The sequence below is a fragment of the Saccostrea cucullata genome, unplaced genomic scaffold, assembly GCF_032062105.1.
Source record: "Saccostrea cucullata isolate Sc308-1 unplaced genomic scaffold, CSIRO_AGI_Scuc_v1 ctg150, whole genome shotgun sequence".
Taxonomy (NCBI): domain Eukaryota; kingdom Metazoa; phylum Mollusca; class Bivalvia; order Ostreida; family Ostreidae; genus Saccostrea; species Saccostrea cuccullata.
This window is the reverse complement of record NW_026927183.1, coordinates 176,073-199,478: the sequence shown is the minus strand read 5'-3', so window position 1 is coordinate 199,478 and position 23,406 is coordinate 176,073. Positions and strand designations below refer to the sequence as shown.

The window sequence follows — 23,406 nt, the reverse complement described above, 5'->3', positions numbered from 1 at the left end:
ATTTCTAGTTATAGATGTACTCAAAACTGCAAACAATGTAAAAAGGATTTTAAAAACAATTAATAAGAAAGATCTGAATTCTTGTATTAAGCTTATAAAAACATTTTTAAGGAGAGTAGAATATCCATTTAGACTTCAATTTATTAGAATTACAAAATAAGAAAAATTTAGAAAACTATTAACCTTGTGTCAAGGCCAATGTCATTACTCAATACAGGATGAAGTTCTTTGTAAATTTCAAAAACCATTCCTTTGTTTATACTTCCTGAATGAAGATGCCCACAAATTATTTAATTTTTAAAAATTTTTGTTTGAAGTTTTTCAACTTGTATGCTTTTCAATTATGCCATATTTACCTAGGCCAAGTTTTCAACTTTTCCCAGATTCATTGATCAGAAGGAAATCGGCAGATCGTTAACGTGGGAAGATTAAGCATCTGTTTTATTGTGACGTAAAAGTGAGGCCCCAAAAAGAAAAATTAATGAAAATAGTAGCTACTAATCAAGTTCCTTACATAGATGTTTAAATTGAGGGGGTGTCATTAAAGAACATTTACATACAGAAATATTCTCCAAGAATAGAAAATTGATTTTCAATTCATCTAAAATCTATGTTAATGTTATTTCTAAAGAGTTCTAAGTAAAAAGAAGAAAGCTTTGCGTAAAGTTGGCCCCAGTGAAGTTATGTATGCTGAACTATAAGATAATTAGAATATTGAACATTTTTTTCACAATCAATAATTACCTTCCTACAGTCGCATGCTGTATAAGAATTCAGGCGGTAATTGTTTTACATGTGGACAGCCTTTTCAGTGGATGTCTTAAATCCAGCAATTTCTGTCAATTCACACATGAAATCTATCAATCAGGAATTGATCTAGTTTTCTCCTAGGAGTTCTTTATTGATTAGCATAATTTTGGTCTACGGAGGACCCATGCAGTTTATGAGCAAAAATTGATTTCCCAGTGTCACTTCTTTTGGTCCATCTCATCTTGTAAAATTTCAGGCACTAGGCTTAACTTTGAAAAAAAAATTGTGTTTAAAATTACAGTTTAAAACATTAAGAGTTGACTTTTTTGACAACTTAGATGTGGGTGTTGAGGAGACGTTAGTATTCCTCCCGTATTGGAATTCCGTGCTGGTCCTATTCTGGCAGTGGAGAGATTACTTTCATGGAGCAATCACGGTCAGTGTGAGGTAAAAAAAAAGTTTTTCATCGTTAAAATTTGCAATATCATTTTCTGTGAAAAGGTGTTATCATTATTCCTTATTTTTTAAAAATTATTTTTTTATTTTTAAATTTCAAAACTTTTTATTTGGCAAATATTAGAGATATGGCATGTCATTGAGATTAATTCCAGAGTACATGCAAGTTTTTTTTCTTGGCACAATCAACTTCTTTGATAAAGTTTGACTGTAGTTTAACAGTAATTGTGTATTCTGTGTTCAGATTTTATTTGCTATGTATGATTATAATGTTTAACCAAAGTGTTTTGCTGTATGATAAAAACTCATAGCATATATATTCAATCAGTATATCAATGATATTCCTCATGTCAATTTTCAAGATACTGAATTCTAACTGTATCAACAAAAATATTCCACAAAAATTGATTAAACCAGGTACAGCATCTACTAAAACGGCAATTGTATGTAAGATACCTAAGATTTAGTTTACGTTAGTCAGAGATGCATGGAAGATGCTTCTACAGTAACTGTGTTTCATTGAACCAGTCAAGGTTTCAGATGATGTAATTTCAGCAAAGGAATGACCAGATTAATTTTTAAGGAGCAGATTAAGGATTTTGGAGCAGGTTAAAGTTTTTGGAGCAGGTCTCATTTCCAGTTAACTATAAGCCCTATGTTGACCAAACTTGCAAACTGGTGATACATCTAAGGATGCACATTACCAGGCTGGCTTCAGATGCTGGATCTGACCTACATTTTCTGGAAGAGTGACCAAGTTAATGTTTTTGTAGCTGGTTCATTTTTAAAATAACTACAGTAGAACTTTGGTATCTCCAACTCCTCTATCTCGAATACCATGGATATGACAAAGTGATTTGGAAGTCCCAATCACAAATTTTTTTAAGTATTTTACCTTGGATATCTCAAATCCTTGGAAAGCTCATAGTTTTTTCTCGGTCCCATCAGGTTCCCAGATAATGAAGTTTGACTGTATATAAGCCCTATGATGACCAAACTTGTATGGATAAATAATGATACATTTAAGTGTGCACACTACCAATCTTGTTTCAGATGCTGGATCTGACCTAACTGACTTTGAAGATGAGTGACCAGGTTTTTGTGAATGTTTTGGTTCAAATCTATAAGAAACTATAAGGTCTATCGATCTGAACCAAACTTGCATGGAAGATGCATCAAGGGATGAACATTCTTAAACTTGCTCCAGATGCTGGATTTAAATTACATTTTCTGGATGGCTGACTAGTTTTAATTTCCACTAGTTTTAATTTCCAATTAAGTTTCATTTCCAAGTAACCTCTAGTCATGAATTAGGGCATCCTTGTGTAATCTGACCCCCTGTGTAATCTATCTCTCTGTAAATTTCGATGTTAAATATCGTTCCATTTTTACCATTCTCTGTTTCTTTGTATACTTTATAATCTGACACCCTGTCTATTCCGACATAAAATTCATCTCCCAGTACATGTTGGATAAGCCAGGTTTCACTGTACCAGATTTATAGGTCATACTATTAATACACTTAGTAATGGAAATTTGATCTTTATTCAACCTAAGTAAGACTCCAATTATTTTCTCAATGTAATATTGAAAAAAAAATCTAAAATTTTATTAAGAATTTTTTGCAACTATTACATGTATAAGTATAATGGAACATTGCATTCCCATGCCATGGATTACATGTTGTAAATAGTGCCATAACACAACATATCTAATACATGTACCCACTGGTCATTCTAGTTCAAACTTGGAAGTTTTTAGTGTTTGTTCAAAATCTTGTGTTGAGAATGAAATCTCCTCCATTTAATCAATTGGAGTGGGGGAAATGCCAGGCATTTGTTTACACTCGCCACAGAAAATGCCTTCCTGTGCTAGTCCATCTTAGAAAGGAACCCTTGTAATGAGCATTACAAACACAGGAAATCAATTCACACTGTATAGGAGCCATCCAAGTTGTCTTTTTCCCTCAAAAGATTTTTAAAAATTGCCCTGATCTAAGGAGTGCTGTAGCAATTGGATTCAAGATTGATCAAGCATGGTAATTAAATTGTCTCAAGATTTAGAAAGGCCACCAATCCAGATAAGGAACCAAATTAAAGTCCATTTTGGTGGATTTCTGTCAAGCAGTACAGATTTATCCCAGAATTGGAAAACTTTCAATAAAAGGCAGGAAGACTTGGCAGAAAATCAGATGTTCTCCATGTCTGATCTTACTACAGAACTTCTTGATAGAACACTGTACAAAAATCAGTTGTTTACCCAAAATCTGACCTAGGACTAGATATTACACTATAAGTTCCTTTTTATCTAAATAGTTTAAGTTTTTATCACAATTATTTAAACTATTATACAGAAGAATTTAACCTTACTAAAAATTACCATACTAAAAATGACTATTCATTTTGTGGTGAGCTCGAGTCCACCTGTTTGTATGTCACATCTTATGTTTTGATGTAATAACATGGATAATAGTAGTATTGATATGATTTTTCAAGTAATTTTTCCAAATCATCTTCCCTATGTAATACATTGTGTTCTAAATATTGAAATGAGAAATGCCGTTATCTTTCATTAGAGCAGAGTTCTTTATCGGTGAACATGTAATATTTTCTAAACAAAGAGTCATTAAGATTCTTTGAAATAACCAATCTTTGAAATAAAATGTATCATAAAAGGCATTAAAAGTTGAGATGGCTGCAAGATGGACTATTAATTCTTTGTTTTACCTTTAGAAGAAGCCATTGGTGTGCTTGTGATGTTATAAAATCTCATTTCTAGGGCTTAATCTGCTTTGATATTACTGTACAAGGCTTCCAAGTGCTCATCAAAGAAAAATTACGTTTCATTCCAAAAACAACACATATCTTGTTCCAATTTATTCCCACCAGAAAACCTTAATTTTCTTGTGTTTTTTCTTTGAGGTTTACAATTGCTTTCTTTCATCCTTGGGCCTCAGAAAGAATACACAGCATCATGGAGACATAAGAATTCAGATCCCTGCAGAAGAACTGCACCAAAGTGGTGAGTAATGGCTTGTCCAAAAAAACTAAACCTGAGTATTGAGAATCAATGTACCTGTCTGCTTGTCTAGAGATCGCACTCTATAAGTTAATTAGATTGAATTGTAAATACTGCTACTTCCACATCAATTATTTAAGGAGTTTAAATGCTTGAAATAGTTTTCCAATATAGATTTGTACTTCTAGGAGTCTTTGTCAATAAGAAATTTCTCTAATTACCTTTTTTAAAAATAAAATGAATTGTTACAAACACACAGGACAGGGTTGTATGTGTTAATAAACTGCTTAATGCTATTTTATGGGACAAAATATTTCAGAATTTACACTGAAGATACATGTAAACATGGTAAATAAGTAAATTTTAATCACCAAAGTAAATATCTAGTCATGATTTCATTCTAGATAAGAATCTTTTCTGTGAAAATTTTAATCTTTTTAATTAATTTATTATAAAATCCTAATATCATACAGTCATGTACTTATAAAGTCTCACTCTTCCATTCTTCCCAGAATCTCTCCATAGTTTACTGAGCTTGACCACTGTCCCCCCTCAGGCAGAGCTGACTGGACAGTAGAGGACACGCCTCCTGGACAGCTATGGGGGTCCACTTGGTAGGAGTTGTTTCGGTCATCATCTTCTACATCCTAATCCTAGGAGTGGGACTCTGGGCTGCCCGGAAATCCCGCGGGGAGACAGACAGCGAGAATGTGATGCTGGCGGGGCGGAATATCGGAGTTCTTGTGGGGGTGTTTACCATGACAGGTGGGTTATGATACTTAAACAGGGTTGTCCCTAAGAACAGGGGTCAGGGAATTTTCCCACATCAATGAGGAAATCCATCAAACCCTTGTTAAGGGAGGAATAATAGACCCCACCTCCTTTCTTATGTCCCCTGCTTTTTCAATTCTTAGGGACAACTCTGGTTAAATTTTTTAGCAACCTTGTACAAAGGTATGCTGAACGTGAAAAGAGAAACTGTGAAGTCCACATTTGAAGATTTTTTAAATGATGTTGCACGGAACTACGTCAACCAGTTAAATGGGACAAAGTAAAAAAAAAAAAAAACAAGAGGCCCATGGGCCACATCGCTCACCTGAGAAGCGTTGACCATTCTGTTCTTTACCAGATTTCCCCCTTGTTATACATAATGCATCCTCACCCTACCCCACTGATCATAATTTAGACATTTTGAAATCTACACTACCCCATGATCCTTCCATGGGCACATATGTTTCAGCTTTTTTGGCCCAGTGGTTCCTGAGAAGAAGATTTTCAAAGATTTTTCCTATATATTTCTATGTAAAACTTTGATTCCCTATAATGGCCCTGCCCTTCCCCTGGGGGTCATGATTCCTACAATTTAGAATTTACACTACCCCAGAATGCTTCCACATAAGCTTCACTTTTTCTGGCACAGTGGTTCTTGAGAAGATTTTCAAAGATTTTTCCTATATATTTCTATGTAAAACTTTGATTCCCCATTGTGGCCCCGCCCTTCCCCCGGGGGTCATGATTTGAACAATTTAGAATCTACATTATACCAGGATGCTTCCACATAAGTTTCAGCTTTTCTGGCCCAGTAGTTCTTGAGAAGAAGATTTTCAAAGATTTTCCTATATATTTCTATGTAAAACTTTGATTCCCCATTGCGGCCTCGCCCTTCCCCCAGGGGTCATGATGTGAACAATTTAGAATCTACACTATACCAGGATGCTTCCACATAAGTTTCAGCTTTTCTGGCCCAGTGGTTCTTGAGAAGAAGATTTTCAAAGATTTTTCCTATATATTTCTATATAAAACTTTGATTCCCCATTGTGGCCCCGCCCTTCCCCCGGGGGTCATGATTTGAACAATTTAGAATCTACACTACCCCAAGATGCTTCCACATAAGATTCAGCTTTACTGGCCCAGTGGTTCTTGAGAAGAAGATTTTTTAATGACCCAACCCTATTTTTGCCTTTTCTTGATTATCTCCCCTTGCGAGGGGATATGTCCCTTCATTTTAACAATTTAAATTCCCCTTTACCCAAGGATGCTTTGTACCAAGTTTGGTCAAAATTGGCCCAGTGGTTCTTGAGAAGAAGTCGAAAATGTGAAAAGTTTACAGACGGACAGACGGACGGACAGACAGACGGACGGACGACGGACAAAATGTGATCAGAAAAGCTCACTTGAGCCTTCGGCTCAGGTGAGCTAAAAAGCAGATAGGTTTTTTTTATTTTTATCAATTTCAAAATATTGACTTTTTAGGTCATAATTGTTCTAACATTAGATTTTGATAAAAAGGGGAAAATATAATAAGAGGGTGACCTCAGTGCTTCAGCTCAAAAAGACATCACTATGTCACAAGGATTAAGTTTTCATCAAGACATTTGTATCAATTGTCAAATATTGTACATACTTGTACTCTTTAGATCATTTTTTTATATCTCTGTATTTTAGTTATGGGACTCTCAAACATATCAATTTACCATTTTTTATGTGTGTTAGATATTTTCTGGGGGGTTTTTTTCTCCAAGAAATATCTTTAGCTGTCATAAAATGCAATTTTATGGAAGAAAATCAACCATAATTGTACAAAAGAAGCTTTTGTTGTCAAATCAAAATGCTTAATGTCGGAAAAGGGGAACTTTACAATTCATCAAGTTCCTCCAAGGCACACTAATGAGACCAATTAATTTTTTTTATTCCCACAGTGAGTAGATTTTTGTATTTTTTTTTTTTTTAAATTCCTGCAATGATATCCAGTTTCCAATGTATTGGAAATATGTTTAGTGAAAGAATTTTTGAGAATTATGCGTAAGAATGAGATTTTAGTTCTTCGCTTTGATTTCAGACAAGATTAAGGATTAGAACTGCTGGATCAAAGCAGAGAATCTACCATCCAGCAAAATGTTACAATAAATAGTTAATTAGGGAAGCAAAATGTGACAATAAATAGTTAATCAGGGAAGAAACACATTTAGAGTCATAATCATTAGTGATCTATTTTCCTCTTTTAGGAAAAAACTCCCAAGAGAAAAAAAACCCAAAGACTTGTTATGAATTCCCTTTGATTTTTGTTACGTAGAATTATTTCAGGATTGAGGTCTGTTAGCTGAAATAAAGATCTAATTAACTTCTTGTCTCTCAGAAATCTGCGTGTATGAAACAGTTATGTTATAGGAGATTTTGTTCACTAATTAAAACATTATTTTTCATAATAATGCATTGGCCTGGTGAAAAAATCAATATACACACAGCATCAATTTTATTTAAAGATGTAACATAGGTCATGTAGTGTAAATTATTTTGAGATGGTTTAAAGGTTTTTCAGTAAATCAGAGCACTTCAATCTATAAGAAAGATCCATTAAAGCCTTTCCAAGTTTTAAATATAATGTTTAGCATCCATCCCAAGATTAAAAAACCAGTTTAATCTGTCTATTTTGGAAAAACACACACAAACCAACAGGTAAAAACCACAACATTATTAATATTAGCCTTAGAAAAAAAGTGTTTAAAAAAAATTAACATTGGTGTATTTCCTTCATATTCCAATGCAGGTTTGTCCTTAAGATATGAAATAGATGGATACATTTAAAAAGAAGAAGGGGATCTGGGGTTACTCTCCAAATGGAGGGTTTAGGAGGAATACCAAATAATCGGGGAATTACATCATTATAGGCAGGGAAATTTCCCGGTCCCCAGCTCATAAGGACAATGCAGCGATGCAAAAAAAAAAAATGGTATTTTAAAAAACATCTTTGGTACAAATTAAAAAAAAATGTGGAAAATCAGATACCAATCAAAATGCATAAATGGGTTGCAAATCTATTGATTTTTTGGTGATTTTTTTAATACCTCAAAACCCATACATCTGGGGATGTTAAACAAAGAAAAAAATTGCTGTGGCCTTAAATTTTGTAGACTTTCAATGATATTTCTTTTTGTAGTTTTTTTCATTATTAGTTATGTCTGTTTAGGGAGTTGAAAATATACTTGGTGGTCCAAAAGAATCAGTATGAACTTTCCAAAAAGCAATGCTTTAGAGGATAAACAGCGTCGATTTGGTTATTGAATTTTGTTGGACAATCAGTGGTTTGATAACTAATTAGGAAGAAGGAATCGATCTCGTGGACTAGGTAGACATGCAACAATGTATAATTTTGGAGAAGACGTGGGTCTGAAATTGCGAATTTGGAAGGGAATATGACTTGCAACAGATAGCCATTTTCCTCCACCTAAATTGTAGCTGATCTAGCTTACCTCATTAACTAAGATGCCAGCCTAATCAATAAAGGTTCTCTTTTGCCAGTCTTCCAGATGATTGTGTCCCCTTAATAGATTATAAAGGACATTTCAGTTGGGGGAAATTTAATGTACATTTCTGGCCTTCTTGAGTTGAGAGCTATACATTCATTAATGAAGATATTTAACCCCCTGTTGATAACACTGTGACAGGGCTACCAAAGTAATGTGTTTATTATTTTGGCAAAGAATTTTATAGGTTGTAGCTGCATGTTTAGTCACTTAAATTACCTCCTGATGCAGAAGACCTTAAGGTCAATATGGATAATTTGATCATTATCAGTCCTAATGTAGGTATATTGCCATGCAAAGAGTGATATTGGAAAACTTGGTTGGTACAAGAATGACTCTTTCTGTTTCAATCTCTGAAAAAGTCCCACAAGTTTTGTTTTATAGCTATAAAACGTAGAATCAGTGAGTCAGTAGTCATTTTTAAACTCAAATTTTCAGAATTTGTAAAGAAAATCTTACTACCTATACAAAGAAGTCAATGTTCATTAAATTGAATTAAATGTTGTTTTTCTTTTTTTAAACTACACTTGTTTTATATAGTGCACTATTAATCTATTGTAAAACTTTCTCTGTCAATATTAAAATCCCCCCCCCCCCCCCCGAAAATATATTAACATGTTTGTGGGGAAGTATACATGCATATGCATAGTGGAAGTTATGCAAGTAATGATTTATTCAAGCAATGAATTCTTTTTTTGGATTATTTATTGAAAATTTTTCACTTATATGGAGATGCCACCACAAGTGGAGAGCTACAAATTTTGTCCTATACTCGGCAATCTGGACCATTGAGCAGGGAGGGATCATTTACGTGCCAGCACCTACTGGGACATGGGACCACGGTTTATATGGTCTCATCCGAAGGATCGGACTCCCTGCTTCGGGACTCTTGCGCAGACGCTCTAACCACTGTGCCACTTGGGCGACTATGACAATAGATAAATTGAATGTGAGTCTCAAAGGAAATGGTTAATAAATGTATATGCAAGCTATTTTGATTTGAAAATTTTAATAAAGCGAAGGGGGGGTATTTGTTTTTTTAAATGTGTGCAAACAATACAATTTTGATGTAATCAGTGTATTGAAAGTGTATGTAGCACCTATTGTGTATTATATTCAGTGCCTATTTGTTCAATTGTTGATAGCCTATTGAATACTGTATGTTACCAAGGGCTCACATTAAGTGAATGTAAATATATTGGGATGGATATATTAAATTCCTTTGAAAGGGAATGCTCCACTTTGTGATGCCCTTAACTGTTATTCAGCTCTGATGACTGAAAATTGCTGTGTTAATGAACAGTAGCTTCCTTTTATTCAAATTTTGGGTAAACATTCACTTAAACTAATTATATAGAATGTGATTCCCATCACATGTAATTGATATGTAAAGTGCTATTTGTATATACACATTATAACATGCAATCATGCCCTTATGCCCCATTTGGGAGCAACCCAAAGTACCTTGCTTTTACTCAACCAATGGTATAGAAAAGAATTTTTTGTGTCAGTTCTCTAAATTATGACCTAATCTAACCACAATTTCCTCATGTCTATTGAGAAAATCAGAGGCATTTTGCATGAAATCAGAAAATAAATTGCCTTCCTCTTTGCTGAAATGTCAGGAATACTTTTAAGATGACTTGCAATACTGCAGAGAAAGTTTCACATAGCCAAGCCTTTTACCTCATAAATGAGGCAATAAAACAGAATATGAAACAGCAATAATTTTCTCTTATTTAATGGTAGATTCCTGGAAGTTGAGGTAAAGATAGTATGTCATTCATGGCCAAAGTGCGGCCTGCTGGCCCATAGACTGATAGACAGGAAAATCAATGGCTTCCTGCCACCTGACATTGCATGATTGCACATAAATGAGAATTTAAGAGTTTGATAAACATTCAGTGTTATCTTTCAGACTTAAATTGTCTTCTACAAATGCAAATGTCACAAAAAGATGGATTCAAAATAACACTGAGCATAAATTAAGCATTAAAAGGAAACATTAACTTATGGCCTTTTTTGATTTCTTTAAGATGCCATTATGAACTTAGAGAAAATCATAGTTTTTATGGTCTCACTGTTGCCTGCTTACCTCAGCACTTTGGTAAAGCTCTGATTAGAGAGAAAATGTATGGCTTCAATGATTGGGTTTTATGACTATATACTATTGACATCATACATTTTCAGGTTTTATGACCTTGTACTTTTGATACATAGAACAGTTCCTTCAGCCACTGAAGATTGTAGAATGGCTTAAATTACCTTTAATCCAGTCTCCTATTTTATCTTGTTTGCATGGTTATCACGCACTATGTGTGTGTGCTTTGAAACCATTTCTTGTTTTGTTGGCTTAGATGTTATAGTCATCAAATGAAGTAAAGAGTTTTATGGTAAGAAGACTAAATGTAGATCTCTAAGTTCCAATACATATCCAATACTAGGCGATCTAATCTCAGCCAGATGTCGTAGGGACTAAAAATTTTGGTGTGGTTTCCCTTAACGTAGGGACACCAGACCAAAATATTTTAAGTCCCTACAACATCTCGCTGAGATTACCAGCTATTTTGACATTTTAAATTTTTGTGAGATTGTATTGCAATATGTCAAGTTTTTCTCAGACTGCACATTCAGAATGTTTCTGTGATATTTCATGTATGGAATTAAAGCATATGTTTATGCCATGAATTTTTATGCGCCCGGATCGAAAGATCCAAGGCGTATATTGTTTTTATGCGCCCAGATCGAAAGATCCAAGGCGTGTATTGTTTTTGTCCTGTCTGTCTGTCTGTCTGTCTTTCTGTTTGTCTGTTTATCTGTTTCTCTGTTTGTCTGCAAACTTTAACCTTCGCCATAACTTTTGAACCATGTATGATTGAGACTTCATATTTGGTAGGCTTACACCACTGATTAAGTTCTTTTTAATGACACCATGATCAATGACCTTGTGACCTTGACTGTGACATATACGCTAAATATAGCTTTTTTTGTCAGCAAACTTTAACCTTTGCTATAACTTTTGAAGGAAGAAAGATAGAGACTTGATATTTGGCACGTATACTCCACTAATTAAGCCCTTTCACATGACACCAAGGTCAATGACCTTGTGACCTTGACTGTGTCCTATTTGCTAAAATAGCTTTTTTGAACCTTCACCATAACTTTTGAACCATGAGAGATAGAGACTTCATACTTGGTATGCATACTTCACTTATCAAGTTCTTTCAAATGACATCAAGATCATTGACCTTGTGACCTTGACTGTGACCTATATGCTAAAAATATGTTTTTTAACTTTGTTGCCGGCGGGCGCATAGTGATTCACAAACACATCTTGTCTTCGTTGAATTTAAGAAATGTGATTTTTAGCTCTACTGGTCAGAGACCAGAAGAGCTTATGCGATAGTAATGCGTCCGTCGTCCGTCCGTCTGTCTGTTTGTCCGTCTGTCTGTCTGTCTGTCTGTAAACAATTTTTCAAAATGCTACTCCTCCTACAGTTTTGGTCCGATTTCAATATAACTTGGCACACAAGTAGACTACACTAAGATACATAATTTTTTGCATCGGTTTTTGATTTTGATGAACGGTGTTGCCGTGGTTACTAAAAATAGAAATTTCTGTGAAATTCTTTCAAAATGCTACTCCTCCCACAGTTTTGGTCTGATTTCAATATAACTTGGCACAAAAGTAGACTACACTAAGATACATAATTCTGTGCATCGGTTTTTGATTTCTATGAACGGTGTTGCCGTGGTTACTAAAAATAGAAATTTCTGTGAAATTCTTTGAAAATGCTACTCCTCCTACAGTTTTGGTCCAATTTCAATACTACTTGGCACACAAGTAGACTACACTAAGATACATAATTCTGTGCATCGGTTTTTGATTTCGATAAACGGTGTTGCCGTGGTTACTAAAAATAGAAATTTCTGTGAAATTCTTTCAAAATGCTACTCCTCCTACAGTTTTGGTCCAATTTCATTATAACTTGGCACACAAGTAGACTACACTAAGATACATAATTCTGTGCATCGGTTTTTGATTTCGATGAACGGTGTTGCCTTGGTTACTAAAAATAGAAATTTCTTTGAAATTCTTTCAAAATGCTACTCCTCCTACAGATTTGGTCCGATTTCAGTATAACTTGGCACACAAGTAGACTACACTAAGATACATAATTCTGTGCATTGGTTTTTGATTTCTATGAACGGTGTTGCCGTGGTTACTAAAAATAGAAATTTCTGTGAAATTCTTTCAAAATGCTACTCCTCCTACAGTTTTGGTCTGATTTTGATATAACTTGGCATACAAGTAGACTACACTAAGATACATAATTCTGTGCATCGGTTTTTGATTTCAATGAACAATGTTGCCATGGTTACTAAAAATAGAAATTTCTGTGAAATTCTTTCAAAATGCTACTCCTGCAGTTTTGGTCTGATTTCAGTATAACTTGGCACACAAGTAGACTGTACTAAGATACATAATTCTGTGCATTGGTTTTTATTTTGATGAGTGGCAAGGATCATTTTTCTATTTATTGCTGATTTAAAGTCTCAAGTCCCAACTGCTACTTTTCTCTTCCTTTGTTTTAAGTATAAACCAGTAGAGCTACAGTCTCGACAGAGACTTCTGGTTCTATATTGCAATAAAACCATTTTGACCCTAAAGGAAATGCAGTTAGCTATCATGAATGATTATAAGACAAGCTCACTAAACACTTCCTGATTTTACCTATTAGAGTTGGAATATTGCCTTTGTATATCAAATTAAATGAAGATTACACAAACCAATCTTGTGAATCGGCCAGTGTCATGTCTGTCTTTTATACTTCAATTTTTTTCTGTCTATTTGTCTTTCGCGAAAGCGAGGAGACATTAAATCTCATTCGTCTGTCAGTCTGTCTGTCCATCATACAAAAACTTTAACCTTGCTCATAACTTTTGATTTAGTGGAGCTATGACTTTCATATTTCACATGTGTATCCCTAGTGACAAGACCTTTCTTTGGGTACCACCAAATTTGACCTTTTGACCTTGACCTTGGAGTTTGACCCACTTTTAAACAAAAATTCCAAACTTTTACTTTGGCCATATCTTTTGAATGGTAGATACCGTAATTTACGGAATATAGGTCGATACTTTTTTTCTCAGAACCGCTGGGGTCGCCTAATATTCAGAATTCGACCTATTTAAGGCTCAAGTTTACGAAAAATGCCCCCAAATCAGTAAAATTTACGTCAATTTCAAAGGAAATTTGTGCCACTTTCGTAATTTTTTTTATTATTTTTCGCAAAAAAATTAACGCACCGGTAAAAAATGAAATATTTATTCTATAGCTTTCTTACAAAATAAATTCCATTAATTATCCGTTGATGACAAAGGAAAACAACATTGCTAAGAATACATATGTGAAATATGAAGGCCCTAGGGCTTTCATATTTCACATATGTATTCTTTGTGGCTAGACCTTTTATTGGATATCAACAACCTTGACCTTTTGACCTTGACCTTGGAGATTTCCCTACTTATGAAAAAACTTTTACCTTGGCCAATACTTTTGGTATGGGCTAGGGCTTTCATATTTCACATACCGGTATGTAATCCTCGTGAGGAGACCTTCATTGGATACCAACAACTTCCGTTTGACCTTGAACTTGGAGTTTGACCTACTTTTTAAAAACTTTAACCTTAGCCGTAATTTTTGAACGATTTGGGCAAGGGCCTTCATACTTCACATATATAATACTTGTGGCAAGACCTTTCATTGGATATAAAGAACTTTGACCTTGACCTTGGAGTTTGACCTACTTTTCGAAAACTTTAACCTTGGCCATAACTTTTGTATGGTTCGGGCAAGGGCTTTCATACTTCACGTATGTAATACTTGTGGGGAGAACTTTCTTAAGAAACTACCAATATATATTTGATTTGCATTTAAGAAAAGTTGAGTCTTTGCTATTTTGCCATATGGGTCATCAGGTTCACTTTCTTGTAATATTTGATTGAGAAGAGATAGGGCTTTCATATCTGACATGTGCATTACCTATGACAAGATTTGACACAATATGTCATAATAAAATACGACATCCCACCCACAAAGACACCGAAAGCGGGGGACCTCAATTCTTTAAATTTGCTTGATTACCTTTATTTTGACTTTGACCACACATTTGCTTAAATAATTTTCTGTATTGGGGAAACATATACACTGTATGTTTGGTTTTTTTCTTCTTTTTTTCGGTCATTTTAATCCTTTGTAACAAATAGTAAATGGCATTGATATGTTGAACCTAGTTTATGACAGTATAGATAAATAATACAACAAAAATATCCCTACTTTGCGAGGATCGAGATTTAATTGTCTTATACAGCCTTAACTAAGTGCCTCATCCTTCAAAATTGATAGAACCTGTGTCCAAGGCCTTACTGATTACTCTGTAGAATATGCAATCATTTGTAAAAGATTTGTATAAGTAAATGTCCTGACTCATGGACTTGTTGGGAACTTTCAGGAGCGCTGAGAAGAAATCACACACATCAGAGTCTGTCAAACTCTTGTCTTATGAAAGGGGATATGTGGCTTATCCAGGCTTCATGGTAGAGCCAGAAGCCAAAATCGTACTCAAGTCAAAGGATGGGAGGAAAAAAGATATGATTTATCAAGATTCCTTACCAGACTTTTCCATTTCAAAAATCAATATATGCTATGCTTCTATTACTTGTAATAAATAAAGCAATGGCTTTTTTTTTTATTTCTCTTTCAGCTTTTGTAACTTCTGGAAAGATAATATTTTTATTGGAGAAAGTCATAGAAATTAATTTTGGTAATGAGATTGGCTTAGAAGATATACTTCCTTATTCAAGCTCGAAAAAAAGAAAAAGAAAAATCCTAAAATCGTTAATCATATCAGAGTGCAGTTTAGGTCTAAAGTAAAAATACTCAGTTCAATGTGAATTGAAGTAATGGCTGAAAAAAAAGAACTTAAAGGCAGAGATTTTAAGCACCGCCTCTAAAAATACCTGGTCTGGGTAGCCCTGTCAATCAAGTGCGTGAAGGTCCATCATTGGATGCTGGAACTTGATTGACACTTGCTTACTGGTCCCTGTGTATACCCTGTACACCTTGATTGGGACTCACAGTGACCTTCTAATTAACTTTTGATCCTTTGATGTTTACTGAACATGGTATACAGAAACTGTATTACTATGAAAATTTTATATTGATGATATATGAATTAAATATACCTTTAGTATTTGAAAGTATTATAATATAATATGCATTTAAAAAAATAAACTTTAGCACATAAGACTTTTTTTTCAAATGAAATTTCAATTTTAATTTTAATATGCTAAATGGTAAGCCTAAAGTGGAGATGTTATTGACAAAGTTCAGAGTAGCACTGTGTGAAGTAATTAAATTTAAAAATAATGTTTCCAATCATGGGTCACTTATTTTCCTTTTTTATTCAGTTAAGAATTTACAAGAAATCTTTTTTAGCATATTTCATGGTGACAAAATCTTATTGAGGTTAGGATAAAACCTAGATATTTTTCTTAGTGAAATGTAGTTAACTCAACTCTCTTTTCGTTTTATTAATAGATGGGATCCTTGGGAGGAATGAATTTTAAAAGTCTAATCTGGTTGTTACAGGAGTTTTTTTTTAAATCAACACATACACTAACATCTAAAACTATCTTTATTTTAATATTTGAATTTATAGTATGGTAAAATAATGATTTTTTAAATGGGTAGGGGTATTTTCAAAATGTAAAAAATAAAAGTAATATTGAAAAAAACCTTTTACGACTAATTTTAAAATTGTCTCAAAATCCCCAACACAGGTAAAGTTTGACATCTGGGTATTTCACTGTGTATTAAATCACTTCCTGTGTATAGGGATTAGGAGATAGATGGCCACAGGTAGACTGCTAGCCCCCAAGGCATTCACACCTGTACAAAATAAGCCCCTCCCTCACCTGGAATTTACCACCCGGTAAAAAATCTCTGCCTTTAAGAGTGTATAGAGATTATGTAGAATTTCCCATGATTTAATTGCATTTCTTCAGTCACTAATTTTTCAACATTAATTGCAGAAGTGAGAGCATTTCAGTTGAAGTTATATACTCAGGGGCATTTAGTACACTTAAACTGGGATATCTAGTGAATTCATCTGCTGACATCTGCCAGCTATCATTTGTAAAACTATACTTGCAATTTTCTCCACACCTCAAGGTCCAATATATTTAAAATGAATATTTTTTAAAGAAAATAGAACTTTATGTCCTTTTTGAAAGGGAGGTAAATGAAAAAGTAGTAAAATTAGGTTGATATTATAAAAGATCTCGTAGAATAGATCTTCTGATCAAAAAGACTTATTGAATAGAAAAAAATCCTTTTGTAAAAGTATTATTCTAGCTAGATTGTAGTTTGATTAAGTAGTATCATGAAGGTATAGTACAGTATATGAAAGTTGCATAGAGATGACAGGACCCTAGCATCGATTTTGAAAGTGGGGGGCCAGCCACTGAAATTTTTTTTTTACTTACCTGAAAAAGTTGACAAGCCAAAAAAAAAAAAAAGGCAAAATTGCCCAAAGTCGAAAATCCTATTTCGTGTGTGTGTGTGTGTGTGGGGGGGGGGGGTAGAGGCAAACTTTTTTCACTACCAGTTCCTTTCGATATCCATTTTTTAAGCCTACAATACTATATTTCCTTCATATTACTTTACTTTTGTATAAAATGGGGGGGGGGCCAACCAGCCTTTCTATGAACATTTTCAATCGTAAAAGTATTGTTGGCAAAAAAAGTGGGGGGGCCAGGCCCCCCCTGGCCCCCCCGGTTGCTACGTCCCTGGATGATACATCATAGAGATGATGAGTACCCCTCATGTAGCCAAGATGAGACAAAATATGTCAAGATTTATATAGTGTTGGTAAAATTTCAAAAGAAATCAAGTTTTATTTTTGGTGGGTGGGACATCTCCACCTCTAGACAAAATAAGTAGTTTATAAAGGATGTATTCTTTTTTATTGAAGAAGAAAAATTGCTAAAATCATGACCCACAGAGTAAGACTGGGGATGCATCAGTACATCGTTCTAATGGCATAGTAAATTATTGTAAGATTATAGCAATGTGGTACAAACAGTATTCCATTGATCTGTGGGCCTATTGTTTAAACTATTGATTTAGTAAAGAAGTATGGAATAACTTTGAAACCAAAGGTGTTCTACATATTGGTGTTACTATGCCCTATATACTGATGTAATTGTTGATGAATAATTTAAACAATAAATACTAACATATTTGATCTCCCATAAATTTCATACTCGTGTAATTTCTGAAGGTCTACGTACATTAAAGATTTCTTTGTGTGTGTGTTATTGTCTAAGTTGTAACAAGGTGTGTGATCATTACATAAACATCACACCATGAATTGGCTGTGCCCAAAATTTCAGAACAAATACCTATTTTATATAAGGTATGGTCAACCATACGTAATAGGATATTCATTAAACATCTTTTATTAATAAGTCCTAAGATATCCAGGCCAATTTGACTGTCTCACCATTCCTGTATAAAACTGTCCTTTAGCTGGTTGATGAGCTTACCAATAGAACCACCTTCTGACACAGATGACATTCCTTAGCCATTTAATATTTTATCTGTAAGAAGTTTTAACTTTTCTTACTTTTTTCCACAGCTACCTGGGTAGGAGGGGGATTTATCAATGGAACAGCTGAATACATCTTCAAGGATGGTCTGGTATGGTGCCAAGCTCCTTTTGGATATGCCCTAAGCTTGGTGTTTGGTAAGTTTATGTGTAAATTTGGACATATGCCCTCAATTTTAAGTGACATTTTGTAAAATTTGAGCCGACTTTGGCTTAGTTTAAGGTGGCCTATTTGTCTCCATTTCTTTAAGGTGGCCTATTCTTTGCTGAGAAGATGAGGACAGAGGGCTATGTGACAATGCTGGACCCCTTCCAGGAGAAGTATGGACAAAGGATGGGGGGCCTCCTCTACATCCCTGCCCTGCTGGGGGAGGTGTTTTGGACAGCAGCCATTCTTGCTGCTCTTGGTGGGTAAAATGTGAAATACAATCATAAAGCTCTAAAACAGTGTCTAGAAAGCTGTGTGTCCAAGTTTTGCAAAAATATTTGACACTTTTCAATGTGTAGTTTTGTCATTTTGTACAAAATAAATTAAATTTTTGTATGCAGTCCAATATTCATCTTCAAGCAATAGATTTGGATGTTGTTATTCCCTGTTCTGTATTACTTTGCCCATTTCAGGTGCTACAATCTCCGTGATCATTGACAGCGATGTGAAGACATCCATTATCGTGTCTGCTTGTATTGCCGTATTCTACACCTTGTTTGGGGGACTGTACTCTGTTGCCTACACAGACATTGTACAGCTCTTCTGTATATTCTTTGGTCTGGTAAGGTATATGTTGTACAGCTCTTCTGTATATTCTTTGGTCTGGTAAGGGATACATTGTACAGCTCTTCTGTATATTCTTTGGTCTGGTAAGGAATACGTTGTACAGCTCTTCTGTATATTCTTTGGTCTGGTAAGGAATATGTTGTACAGTTCTTCTGTATATTCTTTGGTCTGGTAAGGAATATGTTGTACAGCTCTTCTGTATATTCTTTGGTCTGGTAAGGAATATATCATACAGCTCTTCTGTATATTCTTTGGTCTGGTAAGGAATACATGTATCTTGTACAACTCTTCTGTATATTCTTTGGTCTGGTAAGGAATATGTTGTACAACTCTTCTGTATATTCTTTGGTCTGGTAAGGAATATGTTGTACAGCTCTTCTGTATATTCTTTGGTCTGGTAAGGAATATATCATACAGCTCTTCTGTATATTCTTTGGTCTGGTAAGGAATACATGTATCTTGTACAACTCTTCTGTATATTCTTTGGTCTGGTAAGGAATATGTTGTACAACTCTTCTGTATATTCTTTGGTCTGGTAAGGAATATGTTGTACAACTCTTCTGTATATTCTTTGGTCTGGTAAAGAATATGTTGTACAGCTCTTCTGTATATTCTTTGGTCTGGTAAGGAATATGTTGTACAACTCTTCTGTATATTCTTTGGTCTGGTAAGGAATATGTTGTACAGCTCTTCTGTATATTCTTTGGTCTGGTAAGGAATATGTTGTACAGCTCTTCTGTATATTCTTTGGTCTGGTAAGGAATATGTTGTACAGCTCTTCTGTATATTCTTTGGTCTGGTAAGGAATATGTTGTACAACTCTTCTGTATATTCTTTGGTCTGGTAAGGAATATGTTGTACAGCTCTTCTGTATATTCTTTGGTCTGGTAAGGAATATGTTGTACAACTCTTCTGTATATTCTTTGGTCTGGTAAGGAATGTGTTGTACAGCTCTTCTGTATATTCTTTGGTCTGGTAAGGAATATGTTGTACAACTCTTCTGTATATTCTTTGGTCTGGTAAGGAATATGTTGTACAGCTCTTCTGTATATTCTTTGGTCTGGTAAGGAATATGTTGTACAGCTCTTCTGTATATTCTTTGGTCTGGTAAGGAATATGTTGTACAGCTCTTCTGTATATTCTTTGGTCTGGTAAGGAATATGTTGTACAACTCTTCTGTATATTCTTTGGTCTGGTAAGGAATATGTTGTACAGCTCTTCTGTATATTCTTTGGTCTGGTAAGGAATATGTTGTACAGCTCTTCTGTATATTCTTTGGTCTGGTAAGGAATATGTTGTACAACTCTTCTGTATATTCTTTGGTCTGGTAAGGAATATGTTGTACAGCTCTTCTGTATATTCTTTGGTCTGGTAAGGAATATGTTGTACAGCTCTTCTGTATATTCTTTGGTCTGGTAAGGAATATGTTGTACAGCTCTTCTGTATATTCTTTGGTCTGGTAAGGAATATGTTGTACAACTCTTCTGTATATTCTTTGGTCTGGTAAGGAATATGTTGTACAGCTCTTCTGTATATTCTTGGGTCCTGTAAGGCTTGTTATCTAGGTTAGACAGGGGGGATATTTGGTAGTAATACAAGGAGGAAAATGTCTACATTGAATTTCGCTATACCATGTGTATACTTATGTGATTTTTTTGTCTGGATATAATGAATTATGGATATTGTGAGATAAATTCACAGGTCCACAGAACTTCACTATCAATCATGACCAAGTTTTACTTTTTTAAATTTCTTTCTGCATCAACTTTGAAAAACTTTTTCTAGTACTATATTGTATTGTTTCTTAATTGAAATTTGGTCTTTTTCAGTGGATAACCATTCCATTTGCCATGACTAATGAACATGTAGGAGACATCGCTGTAAATGCGTCCTCCCTATGGATCAAATCCATTGACCCTCAGTACACGGGGGTGTACATCGATGGCATGCTGCTGCTGATATTTGGGGGAATCCCCTGGCAGGTGTATTTCCAGCGAGTTTTGTCGGCCAAGTCGGCCTTCAATGCCAAGATCCTGTCCTATGTGGCAGGGGTGGGCTGTATTGTTATGGCCATCCCCTCAATCCTGATCGGTGCTATAGCCACAACTACAGGTAAAACAAGGCTTCTTCTGGAGAAAATTGTAAACATTCACTTCCTTAAGATTAATGTTATACATGGTTATTCTCAGTCCTTGTAAATTTCAACCCGTTTATCCAAGCAATCTTGCCCCATTTTAAAGTTGCCCAAACACAGTGGATTTAAAGAGATGGCACTGTCTTTTTAGCTCACCTAAGCTGAAGGCTCAAGTGAGCTTTTCTGATCACATTTTGTCTGTCGTCCGTCCGTCTAGCTGTCCGTCTGTAAACTTTTCACATTTTCGACTTCTTCTCAAGAACCACTGGGCCAATTTTGACCAAACTTGGTACAAAGCATCCTTTGGTAAAGGGGAATATAAATTGTTAAAATAAAGGGATTATCTCCTCTCACAAGGGGAGATAATCAAGAAAGGACAAAAATAGAGTGACTGGGCCGGAAAAGCTGAAACTTATGTGGAAGCATCCTGGGGTAGTGTAGATTCTAAATTGTTCAAATCATGACCCCCGGGAATAGGGCGGGGCCACAATGGGGAATCAAAGTTTTACATAGAAATATATAGCAAAAATCTTTAAAAATCTTCTTCTCAAGAACCACTGGGCCAGAAAAGTCGAAACTTATGTGGAAGCATCCTAGGGTAGTGTAGATTCTAAATTGTTAAAATCATGACCCCCAGGGTAGGGCGGGGCCACAATGGGGAATCAAAGTTTTACATAGAAATATATGAGAAAAATCTTTAAAAATCTTCTTCTCAAGAACCACTGAGCCAGAAAAGCTGAAACTTATGTGGAAGCATCCTGGGGTAGTGTAGATTCTAAATTGTTCAAATCATGACCCCCGGGGGTCGGACAGGGCCACAATGGAGAATCAAAGTTTTATATAAAATATATAGGAAAAATTTTCTTAAAATCTTCTTCTCAAGAACCACTGGGCCAGAAAAGCTGAAACTTACGTGGAAGCATCCTGGGGTAATGAAAATTCTAAATTGTTAGAATCATTACCCCCAGGGGTAGGGCGGGGCCACAATGGGGAATCAAAGTTTTACAAAGAAATATATAGGAAAAATCTTTGAAAATCTTCTCAAGAATCACTGGGTCAGAAAAGCTGAAACTTATGTGGAAGCATCCTGGGGTAGTGTAGATTCTAAATTGTTAAAATCATTACCCCGGGGTGGGGGGGGGGCCACAATGGGGAATCAAAGTTTTGCATAGAAATATATAAGAAAAATTTTTGAAAATCTTCTATTCAAGAACCACTGGGCCAGAAAAGCTGAAACCGATGTGGAAACATCCTGGGGTAGTGTAGATTCTAAATTATTCAAATCATGACCCACGGGGGGTGGGCGGGGCCACAATGGAGAGTCAAAGTTTTACATAGTAATATATAGGAAAAATCTTTGAAAATCTTCTTCTCAAGAACCACTGGGCCAGAAAAGCTGAAACTTATGTGGAAGCATCCTGGGGTAGTGTAGATTCTAAATTGTTCTAATCATGACTCCTGGGGTAGGGCGGGGCTACAATGGGGATTCAAAGTTTGACAATGGGAAATCAAAGCAGCTATGGTAGTGTAGATTTCAAATTGTTTAAATTATGATCAGTTGGGTAGGGTGGGGTCACAATATGTATTACAAGGGGAAATCTGGTAAAGAACTGAATGGTCAAAGCTTCTCAGGTGAGCTATGTGGCCCATGGGCCTCTTGTTTGATTTTGTCACATTTTAAATTTACCAACTTGTGGCAAAGGTGAAAGAGACAAAATGTCAACAGAGGAAATAAAATTCCCCGATACAATAAGCAAATCTATATATTTTGGGTAATGAATGACAATTTGGTCTATTTATGTTGAACAAAATATGTTCTAACACATTTGTACTGGTATAAAATGTAAATGTCTTGACTTTCATCAAGTTTACAGTTCTTAAAATATATCGTATTCTATGATAAACTTTCAATCTTCTAAATTTGTGTGTGATTTCATTCTAGACTGGAACAACACTGACTACACTCTTAGGGATCACCGAGAGTTCCCCATCCCCCCGGAGAACATGAACCTGATCCTCCCTATGGTCATGCAGTATTTGACCCCCACCTGGGTGGCGTTCTTTGGACTGGGAGCGGTGTCTGCCGCAGTGATGTCATCAGCGGACTCCTCCATTCTGTCTGCCAGCTCCATGTTTGCCAGAAACATATACAAACTGTTATTTAGACAACAGGTAAAAGCAAGATTCTGTAGAAAATGTGTGTCTGTTCACATTTATAGTGTTCAAATTATTTAATAATATGAAAGGCCTGCAGTCAAAACTTTACTTGCATGAAAACTTAATTGAATTTTATAT

General features: G+C 35.1%; 1 protein-coding gene across 3 annotated transcripts in view; it reads left to right on the top strand.

Moving 5' to 3' along the window:
* Window positions 1-23,406, top strand: part of LOC134273682 (high-affinity choline transporter 1-like) — a 33,794-nt gene that overhangs the window by 9,140 nt on the left and 1,248 nt on the right. For 2 of the 3 annotated variants that reach the window (XM_062755889.1, XM_062755891.1), the window contains 8 exons: window positions 1,089-1,197; window positions 4,128-4,227; window positions 4,737-4,989; window positions 18,233-18,340; window positions 18,454-18,609; window positions 18,824-18,972; window positions 20,807-21,089; window positions 23,054-23,283. In XM_062755889.1, coding sequence (XP_062611873.1) covers window positions 4,824-4,989; window positions 18,233-18,340; window positions 18,454-18,609; window positions 18,824-18,972; window positions 20,807-21,089; window positions 23,054-23,283 — 1,092 coding nt within the window. In that variant the 5' untranslated portion in view covers window positions 1,089-1,197; window positions 4,128-4,227; window positions 4,737-4,823. Of the gene's footprint in view, window positions 1-337; window positions 1,198-4,127; window positions 4,228-4,736; window positions 4,990-18,232; window positions 18,341-18,453; window positions 18,610-18,823; window positions 18,973-20,806; window positions 21,090-23,053; window positions 23,284-23,406 lie in introns of those variants that run through there. The other variant, XM_062755890.1, reaches the window with a different exon arrangement.